Source organism: Lates calcarifer, linkage group LG16_LG22 (assembly GCF_001640805.2).
Source record: "Lates calcarifer isolate ASB-BC8 linkage group LG16_LG22, TLL_Latcal_v3, whole genome shotgun sequence".
NCBI lineage: Eukaryota > Metazoa > Chordata > Actinopteri > Centropomidae > Lates > Lates calcarifer.
Window position 1 is genome coordinate 21,187,701 of NC_066848.1, and position 26,007 is coordinate 21,213,707.

The 26,007-nt window shown below is 41.0% G+C and overlaps 1 protein-coding gene across 2 annotated transcripts; it reads left to right on the top strand.

Moving 5' to 3' along the window:
• The first annotated feature begins 335 nt into the window (after positions 1-335).
• pcca (propionyl-CoA carboxylase subunit alpha) lies at positions 336-21,919 on the top strand. 2 transcript variants are annotated; one of them, XM_051076444.1, is made up of 23 exons: positions 336-447; positions 5,048-5,125; positions 5,348-5,395; positions 6,143-6,211; positions 6,691-6,804; positions 8,275-8,328; positions 8,806-8,937; positions 9,852-9,888; positions 11,035-11,113; positions 11,835-11,937; positions 13,072-13,166; positions 14,562-14,712; positions 15,412-15,555; positions 16,334-16,408; positions 16,580-16,648; positions 16,756-16,831; positions 16,921-17,134; positions 18,761-18,863; positions 19,101-19,199; positions 19,315-19,368; positions 19,918-20,125; positions 20,761-20,838; positions 21,182-21,919. In XM_051076444.1, exons 1-22 carry the CDS (start codon positions 394-396, stop codon positions 20,790-20,792), a joined length of 2,088 nt encoding a protein of 695 aa, XP_050932401.1. In that variant the 5' UTR covers positions 336-393; the 3' UTR covers positions 20,793-20,838; positions 21,182-21,919. The 2 variants fall into 2 exon arrangements, with proteins under 2 accessions (XP_050932401.1, XP_018548975.1); XM_018693459.2 differs by having other exon boundaries at positions 337-447; positions 19,918-20,058.
• The last annotated feature ends 4,088 nt before the right edge of the window (positions 21,920-26,007 follow it).

Here is a 26,007-nt window from a genome sequence, read left to right on the forward strand (position 1 = left end):
AACTGTTGAATCAAAGGGTTCACTTTCTTTTTCTTTCCACTGTAGCAGGATGTGACACACATCGGAGGCAATTTGGGGCAGTGTCTTGCCCAAGGATACTTCGGCATGCAGACTGGAGGAGCCGGGAATCAAACCACCGACCTTCTGATTGGTGGGCGACTGCTCTACCTCCTGAACCACAGCCGCCCGCAAATGAACTAAATACTCGCGCACTTGGAGATTATGACTGAAGTCTGCCTCCACTGACTTTTATTTTTCATGATGAATGGAGTTTTTCAATAAAGTTGAGATGAAAAAAATAATGGCGTTGACGCCTCTTTCTCCACCACTCTGGTCTCTATAAAGCTCCAACGTCATCACGTCGCAGATTGTTGACCGTCACTGAGGAGCAACATGGCGGCGCACAGTCTCTCTCCGTCTCTGTACAGACTGCTGTTCGCTGTAAAGGTGAGCCGAGCACAGACTCTGCAGGGCACGAGCTCGTCTAGCTAACCGAGTAAAACAGCACGCGAATAAAACGACACGCCGTCGTCGTCGTCCCGCCTGCTAATGACGAGCAGGACGGTTCTGACGGGTCTTAACGGAGCAGGTAGCACTGACACGGAGTTTCCACAGGAGACGACGAGAGATAGGAAACACCTTGTCCCAGGTGTGGGACAGGTTGTTGACAACACTCGTGAATAACGGTGTGCGGCGTTTCATTGGTCAGAGAGAGCGTGGATTAAGTTTAACTTTGACGTTATCTCAGACAGACACGCTGTCCATCAGAAAAGAATAGGAGAGGTTAGTGGAGTGGTTTATATGTGGTGTGCTGGCCAAAGGGTCAGAGCAGGATGTTAAATGCAAGGCGCCAGTTTAATTCATAGAAGAAGCTGAAACGCATTTGGCTTAACTAACTTCCACCTGTCACTGGCTCTTAACCAGCATGTACATTGTAAATTACGTTATGATGTTATGATGGAGCTGATCATTTACGAATTGATTTAATCCTGTTTGAAGACTAACCATGTTTATTGCCTTTGCAAAGCATTGTTGGATTACAAGAGGGCCAGACTGCTGCTGTAAAGCTCTCATGATTATGTCCTCCACAAGGTCTCACGCTCAACCACATTGCCCCACTAGGGGGGGCCCTGAGTAAAACATTATCTGTGGGCCCCTAGTGGTGACCCACCATGGTACTTGGGTGATACAACAAATTTTATAAGATGTCAATTTTGACACAATGCCAAAGGGTTTAGGCCTCTGGGCATGCTTGCTTTGCCCTCTTAGTAATCCAGCCCTGGTCTCATTTCACACCCATGCCCCATAATTTCGTTACATCACCTCCACATCAGTTTCAGAAGTGAATTCTGAAGATCTGGCAGCTAATAGCTGTAGAGCAGCATCTTGAACAAACAACAGAGGAAAGAAAGGCAGCACTGAAACCAGCAGCAAACAGTTATTTCAGTTATTTCAGACATTCACAATTCCAGCAGTTGAAGTCCTATTCATTTTGTGCATGGACAGTATCAGGTAATAGGCAGTTGAGACACATTCATGGATTTGTTGTGCTGGTTCTTGAAGGTAGGAGTCAGAGTTTGAGCGTTTTATTTTTCTCCATTTTAAATTAGTAAGTAGTTAGTTAAAACTACTTATTGCTGTTTATCTCTGATTGAATATAAAATATATAGATCACCTTTCTGTCAGTAAACATGATGATGTTTTTTATGGGTGGGGCTTAGGTGGAAGCTACACACGATAGCTAACAGTAGCAAGCAAGTTTTTGTTTTTTTTTTTGTAGTGGCTGAAGAAAAGTTAGAAGCTTATCTGAACATGTACAGTCACTCACTCTCCACAACCATGAGCATTACTTGAAAAAGTTAACATTAACCAGAGGGACCAGACTGGCTGACCCTCTCATGATAACTGGATGATCTGACAGGATTACAGGCCGGACATTTACACCTACCTGAATGAGAGAAACCAACCATGTAAAGAGTCTGTCTGTCTGTGTGCATGTATGAGTATTTGACTAAAAGTCTTTCCTTCGATTCTGGCGCCCGATCAGAAGTGGAAAGAAATCCTTAAGAATTCTTTCACATAATTTGAGTTTTACTTTTCATGAATTCACATCCATTTAGTTGATCTCTACCCGTCTCTGTGATGGACATATGGTTCATTTCATGTCCAATCAACAGAGAGCTCTTGACTTGCTTCAAACTTCATATAAGTAATGTAATTGTACCCAACGATGAATGTGCAAAATTTTTGTCATCTTGATAGATATGAAGGTTTTGAAAAAGGGGCATGGCCAGGATAAATGAGTGTGGGTAAAATAAAAACTGCTAAGTTCCACTAGTCATTACTTATGGACTCTGTTTGCACCTGTTCGTCATTAAGTATTTAAGCCCTTGTCTTTGACCTGTCCTTGAGTTATCGTTGGTTTGTGTTGATTTTCCATGTCCAGGTGAAAACAGTCAGGCAAAGACCAGGTAATGATCAGAATGAGGTAAGGGGAGGAGACAGAAGCCCCTTTGACACAGAGATCGCACAATATTGCCATTATTACCAGCAGCCTCTGCATCAGTTGCTGTCTGTTTGTGCCGGCTCTCCCTTTTGTACAGACATTGATTCAGTTGTGTGACTACATCTGCTGCCAGCTCAGAGGTGAGGTGATAAGGCCTCCCATTCTGCCTCTATAGCTTATATACAGAATAGCAAGGCAAAGTAACAGCACAATATTCCTGCCTTGAAAAGGCTGTGTAAAAGGGGCTAGAGACAAAAGGAGCAGAAGGACGTGGCTATGGAAACAAAACAGCACATGTGTAAATAAACAAAAGCCGTAGCATCAAGAAGACAACAACTAAAAGGCATGTTTGACAACCTAATAATGGACATTGGTTCAAAGTACCAACTTCATATTTTGTGCACTTACTATTTAAAACATACTCTTTCCAGTGGTATGAATGTTTTATGCACTTGAAATATAGGTGTGAAATCCTTTTTTTGATTTTAATGGCCCAAAATCAGAAATTTAGATTTCCTTCAGAGATATACCTCATTGCTTAGAAAAGAAAATACCATAACATGAGTATTGTATACAAAAATTTGAAAGATCTGATAGGGTTCAGTGTGAAGACATAGTGGGCTCCAAAGCACAGAAGAATTTTTCAGTACAATTTTCAGCAAGTCATAACTAAACAAATATGCAACTATAGGCCAACCATTGTAGAAGCTGAAGACATCTAATAGTGTAGAACAATACCTGTTCTCAATCATGTAGCATGCATCGTTCAAACGTAATGATGCGTGGAAAGTTTGCAAAATGTTTTTCAGCAACACTCATTTCTAAGAGCCATGTCCCTTTTTTTGGAAGCCTCCATATCTCAGAAACTAATGAAGATATATGCCAACACTTTTGCATACAAGTTGTTGGGTTTAATGATATTATCTACATAATGGCTAGTTGGGAAAATTTTTAAAATCTGTGATTTGACATGGGCGGCACGGTGGTACAGTGGTTAGCACTGCCTCACAGCGAGAAGGTTCTGGGTTTGAGCCCCAGTTCACCCAGAGCTTTTCTCTGTGGAGTTTGCATGTTCTCCCTGGGCCTGTGTGGGTTCTCTCTGGGTTCTCCAGCTTCCTCCCACAGTCCAAATATATGCAGGTTAACTGGTGACTCTAAATTGCCAGAAGGTGTGAATGTGAGTGTGAATGGTTGTTTGTCTCTATGTGTTGGCCCTGAGATGGACTGGTGATCTGTACAGAGTGTACCCCACCTCTCGACCAGCGTCACCTTAGATAGGCTGCAGCCCCCCCACAAGCCTTAATGGATAAGTGGTATAGATAATGGATGGACGGACGGATGGATTTGACATGGGAAGTTTAGAAGTTTATATACGTCTCAGCCAAATACATTTAAACTCTGTTTTGCTCAGTTGATGATGTTTAATCCAAGTGAACATTCCCTGTCTTAGGTCAGTTAGGATCAAGACTGTATTTTAAAGCTGTGAAATGTCAGAATAATAGTAGAGAGAATGATTTATTTCAGTTTTCTTTTTTTATCAGTGTACTCAGTGTATCAGAAGTTGATACTTGGTAGCATTGCTTATAAATTGTTAAACTTGAATCAAACATTGCAAGTAGCCTTCTTCAAGCTTCCCACCATAAGTTTCTGGAATTTCCTTTTGACAGAATTGATGTATCTGAGTCAGGTTTGTAGCCCTTTTCCATTGAATTGAGCTCAGAGCTTTGTGACTGTCACTCCTGTACCTGTTGTTCTTAAGCTATTTTGCCTCAACTTTGAGAGTATGCTTGGGGTCCTGGTCCATTTGGAAGACTTTCTGTAACCGATGTTTAACATCCTTGAAATGCAAAGCACCCCCACAGTATGATGCTGCCATCCCTATGCTTCATGGTTGGGATGGTACTCTTCAGCTTGCAAGCCTCACTCTTTTTCTCCAAATCAGATTTTAATGTTAACTTTATAGATAGACTTTTACCAGTAAAGTCAAAAGACGTCCTTATACAGTTCACCATACAGCAGCAAAGGTCTGTGGTCATAAAATTGATGAATGGGCTGTATAACATTACACACACTTTAAATAGTGTGCAGTTAAGTTATAATGGTGGTAAAGTCTTTCAGCACAGAATAGGATCAAACAAAGACCATAATGTGTAAATGTGGACTTTGTTTAAGCAGAAAATGTATTTATTCTTTATGGTACTTGTTGATGAAAAAAGTTGTTTATCTTCAGCATAAAGGAACATGCCATAGGAGGTGTCACAGTAGGCAGGAAAATCCAAAATAATTCTGACATACTAGACGTTTTGTGAGGGTGTCCTGGACGCCATGTTGCTTTTCTTCTGTTATATCACACAGTAAGGCCTATTCGTCCTTCTCTACGTTCTTATTCAGGCCATGACAACAGTGCGTCACAGTTGGGCTGAATTCATGTTGTCTGAACTGGGCCTTACCCTTACACTTACAGCAACCTTAATGCAATATAATAATGAACCAAAGGAGATGATACAGTAGTCTGATACAGTGTACCTGTGTGTTTTGCAGTATGCCTCGCTCCACTCCAGATGCTGTGCAGTGCACAAAAAGGCTCAATATTCCACCATCTACAATCCCAGTGAAAAGGTAATGCACAGCTCTCTTCTCCTTGTTTTTCTGCAACCACCAACATATTCAACCGTCTGCTGTTGACACTGAGGAAAAATTCTAAATTGAATCAGTCTGAGATCTCTAAGAACAAAATGGCTTGCTCATGACAGTGTCTGATTGACATATAGGTGGTTTAAAGAAAGTCCTTGTTCTGTCAGTGTGAAACTGAACTAATCTGTTTGCTGTTTCCTTCCACAGACCTTTGAGAAGATCCTTATTGCCAACAGAGGAGAGATTGCTTGCAGAGTAAGACTGGTTGACACACAGATGTGTACTGTAAATAAGACCTAAATGAACCTGCTGGTGGATTACTGTTCATAAGCCCCTTGACCTCACACCACTCCCATATGACACTTCAGCCCCAGTTCACCCAGAGCTTTTCTCTGTGGAGTTTGCATGTTCTCCCTGAGCCTGTGTGGGTTCTCTCTGGGTTCTCCAGCTTCCTCCCACAGTCCAAATATATGCAGGTTAACTGGTGACTCTAAATTGCCAGAAGGTGTGAATGTGAGTGTGAATGGTTGTTTGTCTCTATGTGTTGGCCCTGAGATGGACTGGTGATCTGTACAGAGTGTACCCCACCTCTCAACCAGCGTCAGCTTAGATAGGCTGCAGCCCCCCCACAGAGCCTTAATGGATAAGTGGTATAGATAATGGATGGACGGACAGATGGATGGATGATTTGACATGGGTTTACCTACACAGTTAGTCAGAAGTTTATACATATAAGTGATTTAAAGAAAGTCCTTGTTCTGTCAGTGTGAAACTGAAATAATCTGTTTGCTGTTTCCTTCCACAGACCTTTGAGAAGATCCTCAAAATTATCAGCAAAATTATCAATAGGGCCACAAACGTTCCCTCACCTTTTTAACATTTTATAGATAATAGTACATTTCCAGTTTCACACAAAGGAACCATTAACTATCAAGACACTTTACAATGCTGTCATTAACATTGACCATAGGGTGAATTATCTGTGTTATGTTTTTCCATCAGGTGATCAAGACGTGTAAGAAGATGGGCATCAAGACTGTAGCTGTTCACAGTGATGTGGACTCTAGTGCTGTGAGTCACCATAATCCATCCATTGTTAAAACCACAGATCGCTGTGTTTCCTAGGAAATGCTTGCCAACATGTAATAATGTGACCAAGGGAGTTTTAGCCTGCGTGTTTGTGTGCTAAAAACTGTTGTTTGTCTGTTGTTTGTTTGTTTGCTGTTCTGTCTTAATCCAAACATTTTGTTTTTGCTGAACCTTTGTGATTTAAAGTCACATCAAATACATCTATACATCTCAATACATATTCCAGATTTTTACAAATAAATGTGTAGTATCACCTGTATAAATACTGGAAATCCATTATATATGGGCCATGTAAATGTAATCCTGGTAAAGTTTTTAAGTTTTAGTTTTTGGTGTTTCCTGGACACAGTTGGAGTAGGTGGTAACCTAAATGTGTCTTTAAGCATTGTGTGCAGGTCTGTATCTCACATTGTACTGCTATGGTGACTGGACTTAACTTCTCTGTGTATGTGTGTACGAAGGTCCATGCAAAGATGGCTGATGAGGCGGTGTGTGTCGGCCCCGCCCCTACCAGTAAGAGCTACCTGAACATGGACGCCATCATGGATGCCATCAGAACAACTGGAGCACAAGCTGTAAGCATTTATATAGCTCATTATGTCATGTGGCTGTAGTTGGCATGCATGACATTTTGTATTTATACACATGCTCATCAAGACAACATATGGTGTATTGTAGCTCTTCTAAACAGATACAGAGCTGTGTCAGGAGGTTCAATTAATACACAGTTACAGTAAACTGCTATCTCCACTAGGGATGTACCTGAAGCCAAATATCTCTCTCCCTCCCTCTCCCAAACATGCCACAAGATAAAAAATTCCAATCTGTTTACAACGAAGGTCTTTGATTTCACAAACCAGTTGTTTCATTTATTAAACATAGTTGAAAAGCAGCAGGTTGTCAGCTGACTGTTACCGGCTGTCACTCAGGGAAACTCACACTGAGACAAAACCCTTGTAAGGCAGCTGGATTTCTTTCAAACCCCTACAAACTATACATCAGAATGAAGCTGTGGGTTAAAAAAAAAAACCTAACAAAAAAACTATTTCAGTCATGTATTTCAGCCAATATTCACCAGTTTAAGATGTAACATGCTGTGTGTACACCTAGACATCAGGATAGGTGTGCTTTCAGTTTGTCATTTATGTCATTCATCAAAGAAGAAAAGTTGAGGGTCATTGAAAGGAATAAAAAACAATAGGATAGACAAATTATTAATCAATAATTATAATAATATCAATTATAATAATAATGATAATAATAATGCACTGTAACTAGTTTTCATTTCCAGTGTGAAACAAAGCTGTTTTTCTTTGTGTTTTTTGTCAATCCAAACTGATTATTCATTGAATCATGTTAGGGAGGTATAGCCTTACAGAGAGTTAACTTAAAGTTTCTGTATGTAGAAATCTGAAAACCCTTGTTATTACTAACACCTGTTGCCATATCTGCAGTATAGTGGCATGAGCATGCATAAAGTTCCTCACTGTGTGTTTGGTGGAGGTGCCCAAGTCGAAGTCCAACCATGGCATGGTTACCAAGCAAACAAGCATTAGCCAGCTGAAACCACACTATCACAACATATTTAACAGGCTTTGCAGTAATGTCTGCTCACCTGTCCAATAGGAAGAGAGCCAGGTTGGGGTTGGTTTTGATCCCCAAAGTTAAATGAATGTTCCTCCATGAATGACAAGCCCTGCTGATATTGACCCTAGTTTTCTACAGGATATTTCTTTATACACACAGGTTAGGAAATACAACCTTCACCTGATTGGACGCGACTTACGGTATAAACCACGCTCACATTCTTCTGTCCAAATACAGATACAGAGACAGATGTTGTTGGCTGAGCAGATACAAATAATGATGTCTCTGTACACCTCTGCTCTCCACAGTCAGAGTACCATTGATCCATCTAGTGAGGTGTTGGTAATGCAGAATATTTCTAGAATACATGTAAGGTTTTATCATCTCAGAGCTGTAGGCTTGTGTATGAAAGCCTCTAGGACAATTCAAATAAAATGTATATTTCTTTCTACATAAAGGTTCATCCTGGATATGGCTTTCTGTCTGAAAACAAAGAGTTTGCAAAGCGACTGGTGAGTAATACATAGAATCAGCTATACACCTATTTTCTCTAACACTCACTTTACTACCATGAGTTCATAAATGTGTAATGACAAACAAATGCTAAGGTGTGAATTGTTTTGTTTGTTGTTGGAGTATTTTCTTGGTTAAGAAATGCATTTAATGCTGATTTATTCAAACAGTTAAACCTATTTATGAACCATTTTAGTCTCACTTTCTTTTTCTTACCACAGTAAGCACAGTTGAGTATGGAAGTTTATTCTTGATCTTGGGATCAGTATGTGTGACAACATCATCGTAATCAAGGTCTGCCGTGAGATATAGTTATAGGATGATAGAAATAATAAATGCAAACAAATGATGTTTTGTGAGGCCAGTGGAGCTAATCCTGCTGTGGGGTGGGATTTCACCTCTTTATTCTGGTATGGTATTACTTTAAGTCTGATATGGCAAATCTAAACTTCATGGTATTATTGTTTTGTTGCTAGGCAGCAGAAGGCGTTACATTCATTGGCCCAGACACCCATGCTATCCAGGCAATGGGAGATAAAATTGAGAGTAAACTAATTGCTAAAGCTGCTAAGGTCAACACTATCCCAGGATTTGATGGAGTTGTCAAGGTATGGGCACACACACACTGCATTCACCCCATACATGATCCACAACATTTTACCAGAAACGGCACAATTACAAAAACACACGTGCAAATGACTTTTGGGACCTCCAGTTTCACAATGTCACTCAGTCAATCATCCTAAAATGTTTTTGCATTTCTTAAGTGCCTTAATTACTTAAAACGAATTCCATTCTTAACTATGTATAAGTCTAACATTTGTAACATTTGAATTTCCACTAGTTTCGGTGTCTTTTTTTTTTTTTTACCTCACACTTGTCCACCAAACCATACTGAGCTCATTACTGTCCCCTGAAGGCTGAAGGGTGGAAAACACCCACTGAATCTTTGGCTAGTGGGTGTTTTTACAAGAGAAAAGACTTTAAGGATAAGGACTAAGTGGTTACGTTGGTAAATGCCCATCTTGACCAAAGAGAAGCACACTGCTGCCTCATTAAGTTTTTCTGTGAGAACATCTGTCTAGGTTGGGACTGTCTCATCCACTGCACAGGAGATGTGCAGTGAACAAGACAGTCCCAACCTAGACAAGTTACTGTGTTTCCTGACTAATCTAATACCCAGGTCTAACTCTTGGAGATTTCAGTGTTATGTTTCACCCACAACCTGAGCAATCCACAACACTACTCAATGACCGTTTAATCAAAGCACATAAACATAGTTTAAACCAAACAAATCTTACTGACAGTATGGTCGCAAGCCAGTGACTAAGTCAAGTGACTGTCAAGTACTTCAAACATGTCTGAAGTACTTGACAGTACTTCAGACATGTTTGTAGTTGCAGTACATACAGCTGGACCTGTGGGTGTAGTTCAAAGCATGGAAGAAACAATCACTGCACAGTGGTTAGTAGAGACTTTGCTTTGGTTCATCGTCAGTAACCATAACCCCTCTCTGTGTCAGACTGCTGAGGAAGCTGTGAAGATCGCACAGGACATTGGTAAGTCATCACCTCTACACACTGAAGGTGTACAGTATGTGTTACTGTGTGTGACATAATTGATCCTCCATCTATTTGAGCCCTCCTGCTGTGTAGTTTGGTTGCTTGTCCCTTAGCACTTTTCATATTGATCAGCTGCTTTTGGTGGTCGTTATGCCTCTGACGGATTCCTGGTTAGATCTTTGTATACTCTTCTTAGTAGAATTGGTAGAGTCCAACCAAATTTTGTTAGTTTTCTTAAATGGATTTGTCTTTTTAGGGCACTCCATTTATTTTCAGAAGAGCATGAGGTCAGAACTTATGAAGGCTATTCCATCCATTAACTATACCCTTTATCCATTAAGGGTTGTGGGGGGCTGGAGCCAATCCCAGCTAACATGGGGTGAGAGGCAGGGTACAGCCTGAACAGATCACCAGTCCATCACAGGGCTGAAGAGTCAAACAACCATTCACATTCATATTCACATCTATGGACAATTTAGAGTCACCGACCTGCATGTCTTGACCTGCATGAGAGAACATGCAAACTCAACACAGAAAAGCCCCAGGCAAACAGGGGTGACAGTGCTAACCACTGCACCACTGTGCCACCCCTTTGGAAGGCTATCCCTAAAGCTTAAGTTTAGCTTGAAAAAGCTTTTCCAGAACCACGCCGATGTTTGGGTTATTGTGCCATTGTTGGTTGCAAGCTGTAACTGAAACTTGCAGAATGTATTCGGAATGGCTGATCATCTCCACAGTCAGATCATCCTACCATTGCGTCCTGCCAACAGACATAATAGGATATTTACATTAAGTAATGTTAATGTGCTTTGTTAAAACTAAACGAAACTGACAACACAAACAACAACATCACCTAACAAGTAGTGGCTAAATTAGGGCTGAAAGTTTTGTTTACAGCCACAAAAAGCAACCAGGCTAAGTAACTGAACTAAGTTACATGTTCTTTTTATTGACCCCCCCAGCGAGGCACGTACACACAACAAACAGTGCTGGGACATAAAACCTATTTAATGGCACAGGTATTTGCTTGAATGCCTGTCATGTCAGTTGGTGTGTGTGTGTGTGTGTGTGAGAGAGAGAGAGAGAAAGTCAGAGAAGCATTTTTACTATTGTGGTGTTGCTTTATCTTTGTGTTGTTGCTAGGCTACCCAGTGATGATTAAAGCATCTGCAGGAGGAGGAGGGAAAGGAATGAGAATTGCTTGGAATGATGAAGAGACAAGGTATTGTTTTCTTTTTTTTTCCTCTAGGGTAAGTCTTTGCAAGTTTTGCCAGATTCTGTCACATTCTGTTGGAAGTGTCTGTGAACTACCATCTTCAGGTCCCACCCTGGATGTTCTATACATCTTTTTAGTCATCTCCCTGACTGGTCACTCAGTTTGGACTGACAACTATCTCTACAAAGTGCTCTGGTGGTTACAACTTTTCCTGATCTACTCTTTGTCGCACATTTATCACAGAGGTCTACAGAGAGTTCCTCGGACTTCAGGGATAGGTTTTGTCCTGACATGCTGTGAGAATTGTTGATCCTTTTATATACAATAAGTTCAGTCAGTTCAATTTTCCACAGGTGAACTCCAGTCAAGTTCTTAATGCATCTCAAGGATAATTAAAGCAAACAAGATTATTCTGACCAAGGGGTCTGAATACATTGTAAATGCAAGATTTCAGTTTTTGATTTTCAATAAATTTGCAAAAAAGTCTAAACTACTGCTGTCACAGCTGGAACAACTACTGCTGTTCTCCTTAAACTTTTACAAATTACAGTTACTAGTCAAAATTCTTCAGACTTCAGGATAATGTAGACACTATGCATGCCTTGTCTGTTCCTTCAACTCCCTGAGCTGCCATTTCACTCTCTACCCAGACTGCATGCATTTGTACCTTTTTAACTGTTGCAACGTTTGTTTCTGTGTTTGTGTATGTGTGTGTACGTGTGTACAGAGAAGGTTTCCGGTTCTCATCCCAAGAGGCAGCATCCAGCTTTGGAGATGATAGGCTTCTCATTGAGAAGTACATAGACAACCCCAGACACATAGAGATACAGGTATAAGATGCACACAGAGCTCTGATACCATATAATGTTGACAATGTGCACAGTTTTCTAAATGCTTTAATGCTTTAATGAATTAATATCTTCCCTCTACTAAAATAATATCCATTATGCTCTGCAATTCAGCACAATGGCTCCTTCACGCAGGGAAGCAATTACATGGGTAATACATGAAGAGGGTAAAGACCCCATTGAATGCCGGTGATAACAGCCAGGTTCTCTGTTGAACAGTGACCTGTGTATATTGATGGCTATTTTAGCTAAAAGAATAAGTAGTTATTTCTCAACTTGCCCATCCTGACCAAACTGGATTTATTTCAGGGACAAATTACAGAATTGATCTTTGAACAGTATTAAACATAAAGGATTAGAAACTTTATTGCTATCTCTTGAATCAGAGAAAGCATTGTACCATGTATCTTGGCACCACCTACAGCTCAAACTTGGACCTAACTTTATAGATTGAATACAAACACTCAAGCTAAATCCACTTGGTTTGGTCAGATTTGATGGTTATAGAGATGTATATTGGACCATGGATGTAGACAAGGGTGCTCATCATAGTTATGTATGTATGCTAACACAATTTCCCAGGGGGAGTCATCCCAAAGGGATCAATAAAGTCTGTCTAAGTCTATTCAGGAAATAAAGTGAACATGAAGAAAACCATAGCCATGGATATCAGTAGCCAAATACCACAACAGGTTAAATTTAAGAATGTTTTTAAATGACCTAAGAATTATACCATGAAGAACTAGAACTAGATAATTTGCTGTGTCAGTGAAGATTTGGACGGCTTGATTTTTTTTTTTTTTTTTTTTTTTAACCAAGGTTAGAGACAAGATGTCCCCTTAACATCTCACATATTGGCTATGGTAGACACTGGCTAAGCTGCCACTATTACGACTAGGTTGTTGAGACCTGAACCCCCAGCATATAGCATTTTGATCCAAAAAGTATGGAATCTGTATGAGATGATTCAAATAAATGCATCAAGGTTTCCAAAGGACAAAATTATAGACAGATGGAGTCCTGTAATAGCCCTATTAAAATTTATTACAGTTTTTAGTTCTGTGCCATCCATCAGTGCACTCTTTCCTCCAACATACTTCTCCACCCCTCCTTTAGGTGTTGGCTGATAAACATGGTAATGCTCTGTGGCTGAATGAGAGGGAGTGCTCCATCCAGAGGAGGAACCAGAAGGTGGTGGAAGAGGCTCCCAGGTTAGTAGCACACCATTTCAAACTGTTTGTTTTAAATCAACTTGGGCAAATGTAACCAACTTGCTTTTTACACAAGAAGGTCTGAACTTTGTAGAAAAGACTACAATTACAGCAGCAACGTGCAACTGACAGTAACTTGAATTAGGGTGTAGGGTTCGTTATGTCAGCTCTTCTATACAATACTGCCAATAAAACACTGACCAGCAGCTTTCATGTTCTTCGGCAGTGTAGTTTCACCAGAGTTACAGCCTTATTGTATATTACTGCTAAATTTAATTTAAAGTGAAATACATTGCAGACACATAGCCTCAGCTCACGTAATCTGCACTTGTGATTCAGAAAGACAGCAATAATTTACTTCCTTTCATTGTTGATATGTTTGGGATCAGCAGCATAAATCTCTTCACCCTGTGGCTGCATAGGGATACACATGGTCAGTAGTAATCCTCAGGGAGTCTGTGGCCTTCAAACCACGATTGATTGGTATTAAGGAGCCCAAAGTGTGCCAAGAAAATTTAGATATCCATCAGACCAGGCTACATTTTTTCAGTCTTCAACTGTCGGGATTTAGTAAGCCTCTGTCCACTGCAGCCTGGTCTTGGCTGACAGGAGTGGAACCTGACGTGGTCCAACGCTGTTGTAGCCCATCTCCCTCAAGGTTGGATGTGTTGTGCATTCTGAAATGCTCTGTTTTCACAGTTATAAAGCCATTCCAACCACTCCCCTCTGACCTCTCACCAACAAGATGGTTCTGTCTGCAGACCTGTCTATCATTGAATATTTTTAGCACCATTTTGAATAAACTCCAGAGACTGTTAAGCATGAAAATCCCAGGAGTTCATCATTTTCAGAGATACTGAAACCAGTCCATCTGGCACGCCATGGTCAAAGTGACTGAGATGTGACATGACTGTGTGTGCATGATTTTATGCATTGTGCTGCTGCCACATGATTGGCTGATTGGTGCACAAACAAGCAGGTGGGGTGTGGACTCTTAATTTTTTACACTTGTGAATTTTTGGTATGCATTGGTAAAAAAAAGATAAAAAGGACTGGTCATTTGTGAACTCTAAAGTTGTGGAATTTGTTTTTATTAATTCAATTCAATTCAGTTTTATTTATAAAGCGCCATATTTATAAAAGCACTTTTCATATAGAGCAGGTCTAGACTGTACTCTTTAAAATAGGTATTTACAGAGAGAGACCCAACAGATCCACCATGAGCAGCACTAGGAGACAGTGGCAAGGAAAAACTTCCTTTAAGAGGCAGAAACCTCGAGCAGAACCGGACTCAGGGTGGGCGGCCATCTGCCTCGACCGGTTGGGTTAAGAAAGTTATTAGATTCCATTTGCACCACTGAGGTGAGTCTGAGTGTCTGGTGTTGTCCTCTCCAGCACTTTTCTGGACTCAGTGACACGGCAGGCGATGGGTGAGCAGGCAGTACAGTTGGCCAAAGCTGTGCAGTACTCCTCTGCTGGCACTGTGGAGTTCCTGGTGGATTCTAAGAAGAACTTCTACTTCCTGGAGATGAACACACGACTACAGGTCAGTGTAGGGCCGTGTGTCTATGTGTCTGTAGGGAAAAGCCTACATTGTGTATTTTTACTGCACGTTTTGGCCTCTTGTTTCAAATTTAGGGGCAGCAGGGGGGATGGTGAACAAGCTCACAGCCCTCAAAAACAAACTTTGTGTTTTGCCGTTTTCATTTGGAGAGACACCTTTTCATCTGTGTCAAATTCAGTAGAAGTTCACAAAGACATCAGCCAAACATATAGAATGCATCAAAACACTAGGGTAGAACATTAACAGATTAGATTAATCGTGCTCTAATGAAACCACTAGAAGTCAGCAGAACAAAGCGCAGTATCTGTTGTAATAATGGAGCATTATTTACTGAGGTCTGCAGAGCTGATGCTCTCCTCTTGTGTGGACGGCCAGCTCAGTGTTGAGTGCACTGATGTCCACTCATACAATCAACAACTATGAATCTATCTATCTAATCTATCTAATCTATCTAATCTATCTAATCTATCTAATCTATCTATCTTCATCAGTGCATGGAGTTTGACTAAGCTGTCTTAACTCTCTCCATCCATCCAACTGAACAAACCCCACCTTCTGATGAAGGCCCTATGATGAGGCTGAAATACCTGGAAAAGGCCAGTAAGAGTTTTACCCTCAGCAAGCACACGACTAGTTTGTTCACAGAAACCTGTATTTTCTCTGTTTAACCTTTGACCCCAGGTAGAACATCCAATTACAGAGTGTATTACTGGCCTGGACCTGGTGGAGCAGATGATAAGGGTTGCCAAGGGTTACCGACTGCAGCACAAACAGGAAGATATCCCAATTAACGGTTGGGCCATTGAGAGTCGTGTCTATGCTGAGGTCTGTGTGTGAGATGCTTGTTGTGGTATATATGAAAAGCTCTGTATGGCTGTGTTTGTAAAACTGTTAAAATATAATCAGACACTTCAGAAAGAGCTAAATGTTGTTACAGTTATTACTTTTAAAGAGCTCACTCTGAAGGTAAGGATTTATGGAGTGGGATGGATTAGGTTTTCTCTTAGTATAACCAAAGAGTAAGTGGTAAGTAGCAAAGGAAACCAGCAGCTGCTGGAGGTGGGCTGACCACAGAATCTGCTGATCCATTCAGCCAGTGTAAACGTTGTTACAAACACAGAAACTAAATGAACATGACAAACTGTTTATATCCAGCAGGCAGTGTAGATGTACTTATATTGTCCCAGGTGGTTACCATTGTTCTGGAGGACAAAGTTGGTTAATATGACATGTATCACAACGTTGTGAGTGACAGACCAATGCTAATTGACAATGCAATCGTCTTCCTAACAAAATGTTCAGGAAACTACTTTGTGGAAGTGGTGACTTTCCTCACACAGCCCCTCCTGATTGTCCTTTTTACAGTGTGCTGCTCCTCTGATAAATCACAGTGAAGTGACACAAAATTATTAACTAGTCTGACAGTGTAGTTAGCTTTGAGTTAAGCAGATGAAAATTGAAGTGTTTTGATTTTAGTATTTCAATTTTAAATCTACATCACCTAAACTTTTCTTAATGTATTATTGTGCTTATGCTGCTGTTGTGAGTGAGACCTGACATTTCAATGTTTTTCATTTGTCCATCTGTTTCTTTGTTCTGTTAGGATCCTTACAAGTCTTTTGGCCTTCCCTCTATTGGACGGTTGTCTCAGTACCATGAGCCACTCAACCTCAGCAATGTAAGAGAGTGTGAGTGAGAGAGAGAGAGAGAGAGAGAGCTTAACGCAACCATTAAAGCAGCCGTGCAAGCACATTACCAGTCTACATAATAAATGAGCTGCAGCTGAACATTTAATCCTCAGATACTGTAGTTCTGAGTTTTAACTGTCTGTCTTTCGTCACTCTGTCAGGTCCGTGTAGACAGCGGCATCCAGGAGGGCAGTGACATCAGCATCTACTATGATCCCATGATCTCTAAGGTCAGTGATATATTAAATAGTTTTGTTAATAGTATGTTTCATATTTTCAGTCACAACAAGAAGGGGTTTGTGGTTCTGCTTTAATTTCCTATGGTATCTAATTGTAGTTGGTTACCTATGGAGCTACACGATCTGAGGCCCTTGCCAGGATGGAGGATGCTCTGGATAACTATGTTATCAGAGGTACATTAGCTGAGCATAAAGTCACTTTTCAAATGGACACAAGTTTTTTTTTCTCTCTTTATAATGAAGTTTTTGCATCTTCTCTTCAGGTGTGACCCACAACATTCCCCTCCTGCGGGAAATCATCACCCACCCTCGCTTTATCTCTGGTGACATCAGCACCAACTTCCTGCCAGAAGTTTATCCAGATGGCTTCAAGGGTCACCAGCTGGAGGCAGACACACGCAGGGAGCTGCTGGCCTCAGCAGCAGCGCTCTACATCACTGCTCAGCTCCGCTCACAGAGGTTCCTGGGCGAGTTGAGGTGAGGATTCCAGCATGCTTGATGTCGTGGGGACCACAGAGGTCTGGTTCACATCATCATTTAATCATTTTCTGAAAAACACAGTGCATTCATAGAGCCTCACCACAGACAGGCAAGACTTTTAATGAATGTCAGAATTAAACTAAAGTTTAAAAAGTATATTTAGCCGACCAGTCTTTGCATGGTGTCTGATACTGTTGCAGGGCTCTACACTTACATTTAGTTTTTAGGGGCTCTTGTGTGTGTGTTTTTCCTTTTTTTAACATTAAACATGTAGTGTGCACAAGATGCAGGAGCAAGTTGATTTAAAGACAAGGTTACTACAGTATTTGTAAATATAAGATGGAGTTGGGCTGGATCTAACAAAGGACAGGAATGACCACTAATCTTTGTGAAGCATTGCTAGTTAGGCTTGGCCTTTGATTGCATTTTATCCAGTTTGAATCAGTTCAGTTCAGTTTTATTTATATAGCGCCATATCACAACAACAGTCATCTCAAGGCACTTTTCATATAGAGCAGGTCTAGACCGTACTCTTTAAAACAGGTATTTATAGAGAGATCAAATCTGATTTCAGTTTTGAATCTGCTTCTTCAGTCTGAATCCATGTAGGTCTAATATTCAACTTCTGATGAAACTAAAGTAGATTCTACATCTCAAAAGGTTCAGTTGAGATCTGTAGGGAAGAGGACAGAAATGTTTTTGAGTGTCAGCCTAATTAGGGCCCAAGCACTGAGTGGTGTGAAGGCCCTATTGGAATTGCTCTGATTATTAATGTTTACAACTTGAAAATGAGATCTGTTCAAATGGAACCAGTTTCATTGCAGAAGACCTTTTTGTGCCAAAGATGTTAGGTGCACATAGTAAAATAAATATTGACAGCAGCAGAATATATCAGATGTTTTTTGATATATCCCTGAGCGCACTCACAATGAGCTGAGCTTTACTCACTCAGTGAGGAGGTGTGTTGCACTGTACTGTGATGAAGAGGCAATGGTTTCTGAGGAAACAAAGAGCACAGTCACAGGTTAGTGCACAAGTATACAAACCCGACCCTCCTAAATCTAGAGTCAATACACAACAGCTGATATGACCTGCTGCTTACTGACAACAACCATGGTAAGCAGACTAAAATGAGAAGGTGCTACCTGAGTGTTTTGTACGCTGCTCTTTGCTAATGAGAGGAACTTGTGTGTGTGTGTGTGTGTGGCAAGGTGTTAGTCTGGAGTTATTGGTACTGTTGTGCCCAGTTTGTTCTGAGATTGTCTCATGTTGCACTGTAAAGCTGCTCTCTGTACCAGCTGAACCAGTCTGACTGGCTGTTCATCCTCACACATCACTAATCAGCCTCCTCATTTTTACCATTTTGACTTTGTCTTTGAGATATTCAGCATTTCTCCTGCCTGTCTGACAGATGGTGGAGCAGTTTGTAAGCATGTGCTTGCAAGCCCCACCCAGAAACTAGAAACATTACCTAACATAGGGAGGTAACATAGTTAATTACATTTAGGTAAGCAATTTGGTAACCATAAAATGTCATTCCTAGAATTCCACCTAAAAGGTGTTCTTCAACTGTCACTCCAGAAGAAGCAGCTCTGATGACATTAAATGAGCTGTGTGTTGCAGGGTGTCCTCCAGCCCTGTGGAGTGTAACCACTGGGAGCTGTGTGTGGAGCTTGGAGAGCAACGACATGTCTTGGAGATTACCAAATCAGGGAATGTTTACACTGTGAGTATTTAATGTGCATCCATGGACAAATTAAATATATCAGTATCTAGCATTAGGCCCTACTGTAGTGGAAGGATGCTAATCCTTGTTTTCCATGTAAACAGTTTACCTGTGCTCACATTTCAGAAGGCAAAATAGATCTGAGCAGGGAATGATGTATAGAATTGTCTCCTGGTAATGAGTCTGAGTCACTGCAGCCATCAGGACACTGAAGAACAGAATAATGTGTCTCTGTAGGTGGAGGTGGATGGAGGAGAGGTGGAAGTAAGTGGACAGTGGGACCTGGCCTCCCCTCTGCTGCCACTCACCATCAACAGCACACACAAGATGCTACAGGTAACGCACACAGACACAGGTTCAGGTTGTTAAATCATATCTTACACTAAGCACTCAAAGATTAGTTGTAAAGACCGCAGATGTGATGCAGATGATATTTTGTCTTCTGTTTTAGTGTCTGTCCAGAGATGCTTCAGGAAACATTGTCCTGCAGTACCTGGGCACATCGGTAAGGTTACATGTCTGCACAAAATTGGAATAGTCACATACACATCATCACAGGTCATTTGATCCCAGTAGCACAGCCAGATTCTATTCAGTTCAGTTCAGTTTTATTTATATAGCACTGAATCACAACAAAAGCCATCTCAAGGCACTTTTCATATAGAGCAGGTCTAGACCATACTCTTTAGATTATTAGAATTACAGTGATGAAGCTAATGTTAGCATACATACAAAGACAACCGCTATCATGACTACTATAGTACTTTTACTAATTTTATCTACGAATAAATGTTCAATTTAAAAAAAAAAAAAAAAAAAAAAAACTGTGAGAGCAGAGGAGTGTTTTGCAGTTTATATAAAGCATGCACCTGGTCAGAAGAGTTCATCCATGCATCAGTGTTCCCCAAGACTACAGATTTTAACTGTGTAAAAGGAGTCCCCCTTTGACCTGTGACTGTGTTGTTTGCTCTCATCAGAAACTGTTTCCGCCTCATCACAGTGCAGTACAGCACACCACCTCCCTTTGCTTCTCATACTGTGCACTTTTATCTAGTTTCAGGTTCGGGTTCTGTCCAAGTTGGCTGCAGAGTTGAACTCCTACATGCCAGAGAAAGTTCCAGAAGACACCAGCAGCATCCTGCGTTCACCGATGCCTGGCACAATGGTGGCTGTGTCTGTCAAGCCTGGAGATACGGTAACACAGTCCAATATACAGAGGTTTACAACATTCCTACAGCAACTCTTACTTCACTGGCTCAGGTGTAAGTAGAAGATGAATGATGATATAATAATCAGCCAGTTATCACTAATGATAATTTAACACTTGGGGAAATATACACAGAAAAAAAACCAATATTTCCAGAAGTGGTTAGGTTATCTCTGTCCACTTAGCTGGATGTTACAGGGATCTGACATGACGTGTTGCAGATTACTCCTTAACATGACTAAAAACCAAGAAAGGAGTCTTCATGGTGTATGTTACTATATAGCCATATTATATAACCTCCATCCACATACTTAAGTGTACTTTTGGTCTGGGTCTGTGTTTTTCATAGATTGGTAAAAGCATTTCTGGATGCTACAATATTTAAGACAGTAGTGTGTCAGCAGTTTGGGTTCGTCCCCTTCCTGACTGAACTTTATGGTGCCCCTGTGCACAAAGCCAGGTCCATACAGAAGTGCCTTCCTCAGGTCACTGTGCCTGCACAGAGCCCTAACCAAATACCTTTAGAATGAACTGAAATGCCTTTTAGTCTTCTCCTGCTCCCTCCCCTTTGTCACTTATTTCTCCTGTTCTAAGAAACAAGCTGCAAACATTATAGGGTGAATTCATTCTTACAACCTCTGACCGTGTATGTGTGTGTGTGTGTGTGTGTATGTGTGTGTGAGATTGTAGGTTGCAGAGGGTCAGGAGATCTGTGTCATTGAAGCCATGAAGATGCAGAACAGTTTGACTGCTGTCAAGCAAGCAAAGGTAACAATATACATGTAGTATACAGATTACTAAATCAGTGCTGAATCAGTGCATATAAAGAAACAGCTCCCAGTCTGCAAAACTGTGGCTGGTGCAGCTGGTGGGAGCAAATTGAGAGTTAATGTTGGAGGTAGAATAGACTCATATTAAACTGTAACATGTAAATAATGGAGCATATTTGTCACATTCCATCAGACTGTGGCCTTTTATGAAGTGTAAACAGATATACCTTTAAAGTGTTAGTGTTCAGCTGTGTGTGTGTGTGTGTGTGTGTGTGTGTGTGTGTGTGTGTGTGTGTGTGTGTGTGTGTGTGTGTGTGTGTGTGTGTCCTCCTGCCTTCCAGGTTAAGAGTGTCCACTGTAAGCCAGGGGACACGGTGGGAGAGGGAGACCTGCTGGTGGAGCTGGAATAAAACCGAACCTTTGACTTTTTGATGTGTGATATCAGCCGGCTTGAGCCTTACTCCTCTCCATGTCGACAGAGGAAGATCCACGTTGGCAAACAGACTGGACAATAACAGATGCTTGATGTATTTTGCCAGTAGTCATTCTCTACAGTGGCCCTGGCAGAGTTAGTTCCCTGATGGTGTCTCAAAGCTAACTTGTATCAGCAGTGCTAAACTGCCTTCTCCACATGTTAGACTCCTTCATGTGGCTCCTCTTGTGAATCTCTCCATACTGTGACCCTTTTTTGTTTTCTAGACCTGATTATTAGTTTTTGTTAAAGATCAGTTCACCCACAGTACAGAAACACATTAGCTCTTTTTAGCCCTCTTGCTGGCCTTGCGAGAGTTTTGATTCATATGCCAACATTTCTGCATAGGTAAAGGCTGCTGCCTCTCCAGTACAATGGAAGGGCATTCCGCCTTGATCTGAGCATCAGAGAGAATGTTCTGTTCACCTCTGTTGCACTGGAGTGGAGCAGAAGTCTCAGAGACCTTGGTGGACTAAACCGAGACACTTTGTGTAGCTCAATACCACTGAAGGTCAGCAGGATAAATGTCTGTTGTAATTTTGGTTTAACTGGCACTTAAAGACACTACACACAAATAATAAAGTGCTCCTTCTTTTCCACACAGTAACAGACTGAACTGCTGTCTGACTTCATCAGAAACAACCATTAAAATAAGAACAGAAATGGCACTGAGTGATAAAGAACATATGATGCAGATGTTAATGAATGTTTTAATTACTCCTCATACTATGGACTGAAGGGACTTGGATACACAAATGAGTGGATAGTGGACAGATCACCAGTCTATCACAGAGCATGTGGACATGTAGAGACAAACAACCATTCACACCTGAATGTGTGGACGATGGAAGGAAGCCAGACTACCTGCAAGGACACAGGGAGAATATCCAAACTCCACACAGAAAGGCTCCAGGTGAAGTGAAGTTGGAACCCGGATCCTTCTTGCTGTGAGGCGACAGTGCTAACTCCTGCACTGAGACAAAGGAAAATCTATTTAATAACATTTTCAATTCAATTCAATTTTATTTATATAGCGCCATATCACAACAACAGTCATCTCTAGGCACTTTTCATATAGAGCAGGTCTAGACCGTACTCTTTAAAACAGGTATTTACAGAGAGAGACCCAACAGATCCCACCAATGAGCAGCACTAGGAGACAGAGGCAAGGAAAAACTTCCTTTAAGAGGCAGAAACCTCGAGCAGAACCAGACTCAGGGTGGGCGGCCATCTGCCTCGACCGGTTGGGTAAAGGATGGGGGGGGTAGAGAATAGTGAGAGAAGAACATAGCATAACACGGGTTCCATATAAAATGTAAGGTGATGCCAGTAATACAGCAGTAGTAATGATTATTAAAGTATTAACTGTTAACATAGCAATACAACTAATAGCAGTATAAGTCATTTCTAATTCTAGCAGCAGGTGTTGAGTGGAGTTGGTAGGAGCAGCAGGAGACTTGTCATCACAGGTCAGTGGCATCATGGGAGATCTCCTGACAGTCTAGGCCTATAGCAGCATAACTAAGGGATGGTTCAAGCCTGAGCCAACCCTCACTATAAGCTTTATCAAAGAGGAAAGTTTTAAGCCGTACTCTTAAAGGTACAGAGGGTGTTTCTGCCTCCTGGACCCAAACTGGGAGAAGGTTCCACAGTACAGGAGCCTGATAACTGAAGGCTCTGCCTCTCATTCTACTCCTGGAAACTCTGGGAACCACCAGTAAACCAGCATTCTGGGAGCACAGAGTCCTGGTGGGATTGTAGGGGACTATGAGATCTTTAAGGTAAGATGGAGCCTGACCATTAAGGGCTTTGTATGTGAGGAGGAGGATTTTGAATTCTACTCTGGATTTGACTGGGAGCCAATGTAGAGAGGCTAACACAGGAGAAATATGGTCTCTTTTCCTAGTTCCTGTCAGTAATGGTGCTGCAGCATTTTGAATCAACTGCAGAGTCTTTATTTGAGTCAAAAAATGTGAGGGGGTCTGGTTATGGCTTAGTTATGCCTGCCATGGTTTGGAATGGATCCACTTCAGAGGAAGGGTCACAGCGAATGAATTCAAAGCTTGCCACATATTAATTCAGATTTTGTGCTCACGATGGTTTTAGATTGCCTTTGTGGACTTGGAACACAGCTGCCTTCACCAAAACGGCACCATCACTGGGGGACCACCAGAGATAGGGAGGGGAGCCACACCATAACAGTGTCTGTACATGGAGTTTAATTACAGATTAGCCATAAAGGGCAATTTATCAATGTCATTTTAATGAATCATTAAATAATACTCATCGCTGAGAAGAAGAAAACTTACCAGTAATGTATAATAATGTTTTGGTGATGAACACTTAAATAACTCCTCCACCAACCAGATCCTAATCAGGACCAGATTATATAAGGCACCTGTTGACCTGCATTCACCTTGGCCCCTGTCTGCCTCTGTTGTGGCTGGTAGTGTTTAGTGTTACAGATACACCAGAGGTGGTGAGTAGGGTCATGGCATCAAGAGGTTTCATTTTAGTATGCAGCACAGTGAGTCCTGTTAATCTCTGTTCTCCCTTTGGAGCTTCACCTGCTGCTCTTCTGCTGCTTATTGTTTCTTTAGCCTGAATTCTCAAACCAGCTGGGCTGGCTGTTTCTTCATGATTGTTTTCGTGTTACTTCCCTTCCATTGAATTATTACATTCTGAAGTGAAGACATGTTTTGAGGTTAGGATAAAATTAGATTTAGGTCAGGGTCAGGGATTAGGGTTAGGATTAGGCGAATAGTAGTAAAATAATGTTGATTCTGATTCTGTGTCTCCTTAAATCTGAAGTCTTTGTCTCAGTCATAAATGATTCTAGATAATGAGATTATGTCGACATTCCAGACTAAACAGAGGATGAATTCTTTTGTCTGTTTCTTTGTCTCTAGGCATATATAATATAAAAACAGCATCCAATTATTTAGAAATGTATAATAAAATCTTATATTTAGATGGTTTTAAATGAGAATCTGAGATCAGTTTCCTTTTTGTATCTTTCAGTACCATTTAATCAGGACATCATCTAAGACAGTAAGGACAAAAATGAAGAGAAGGAAAAAAAATCCATCTTAATTATTGGACCAACCTGAACACTAACACTGAAATCCTGACAAATCATATTTTCGAAAAGAAAAAAAAAAATTTGAGCAATGTCTCCATGGTAGCGAACAAGCCCATCCACTCACACTTCTCTCATTTGTTCTATGTCCTTCTCCACAGATATACATTAGAAAAAGTTATTTACACCAAATTGTTCAAATGGTATTAAGTTTAAAAGGAGATACATGACCCGCTCCACTCACCAGTCAGTCACTGATCACCTTTAGTCACCGGCAGTACGGAAACCTGGGAACAGGGCAAACCAACTAATGGTCAAACAACCTCTGTTGTCATCAAACAGGTGAGTTTCTCTAGTGACAGTGGGCTCTCACAAGAAGTGAAGAAAAGGATTTCTTTCAGACAGAAGCAGTCATGTGGTGTGTGCTGTTGGGTTGTGAGGGATGATGAGTTGACCGGGTGATGAGATTTCAGGCTGTTCAATCTCTCGTCTCTCTCCAACCTTGTTAAAAGGTGAATTTTCTTCACAACTGGTTCCACACATACTCTGTTCATTTTTCCAACTCTTCACAGTCAGCACAACAGCAGTCAGTGTGCTGATAACTGTCTATTACTTCAACACAAAGTGCACTCACTTCAATCAACAGCTTTCAAATTTCATTTAGCTTTTTTCTTTTCAGTGTTTACACTCTATTTTGCATGTTTACATACTATTAATAAAACTACTGATTATTACAACAAAATGATTGTAAATTAGACACTGACAACATTCTGCTACATCTGCTTCTAAAAAATACAAATGCCTTTCATTCATGGATGGCCTACATGAGAGATCAGTAGCAGGGGGCACTGACCAGAGGGGGCAAGAGGACTTCAGGTTGGTAATTCAGTGTGTTCTGAGTTAATCCTGAGACACTGATCAAGTCTTTTAGCTACATTATTGCATTTTGAAAGTGAGATGAACTGCTGTGCTGAGCTGCATGTTGGTAAAGAGACCTGAGAAACGTGAGTGAGTGTAGAGAAACGTGAGTTACCAATTGTAAAAAAAAAAAAGGAGGCTGCTGGGTTCCACAGACCTTCTATCAATGATACACTCGCTTAAATTGCTGGGGGTCATTGAGAGAAGCAGGTATGAGCTGGGATGTGTTCCATAAGCCTATGGTTCACAATTTATTTTTGCAGCAAGATTTTTTTTAAATCAGTCTTTTTAACAAGCTCAGCCAACATATCAGTGTCTACTGCCCATAATGTAAACTTCATGGGTATTTAAATACTCCCTGCTGGTCAAATGTCCTTCCATGAGTCTTAAGCATGGGACTGACTGGAAACCTTCGACTGGACAAACACACAGAGGCATTGCATCATTCCTTGCTCATAGCACAGACCAAACACAGCACACAGATGGAACAGGCAGCTGAGAGGTGTCTCTCTGGGAAACTAGTGTGATAAAAATAGCTGCTTTCTGGAGCGTGAACACAAGCTGATGCTTGGAGACAGGACAGGAGTGTATCCTGACAAATTTCAACAAAAGTCAGTGCTGCACCTAAAGGAGCCCTCAGAATAGAAGAAGCCAATTGACCCATTTTGACATAGTCTGTTGAAATGTGAACACATTTT

What these genes read in the sequence shown, in the direction of transcription:
- pcca (XM_018693459.2), top strand. Translation starts at nt 394, where the DNA reads ATGGCGGCGCACAGTCTCTCTCCGTCTCTGTACAGACTGCTGTTCGCT. An exon ending in GACTGCTGTTCGCTGTAAAG is followed by an intron (nt 448 to 5,047) that starts GTGAGCCGAGCA and finishes TGTGTTTTGCAG; the next exon opens with TATGCCTCGCTCCACTCCAG. An exon ending in AGCCACTCAACCTCAGCAAT is followed by an intron (nt 16,409 to 16,579) that starts GTAAGAGAGTGT and finishes TCACTCTGTCAG; the next exon opens with GTCCGTGTAGACAGCGGCAT.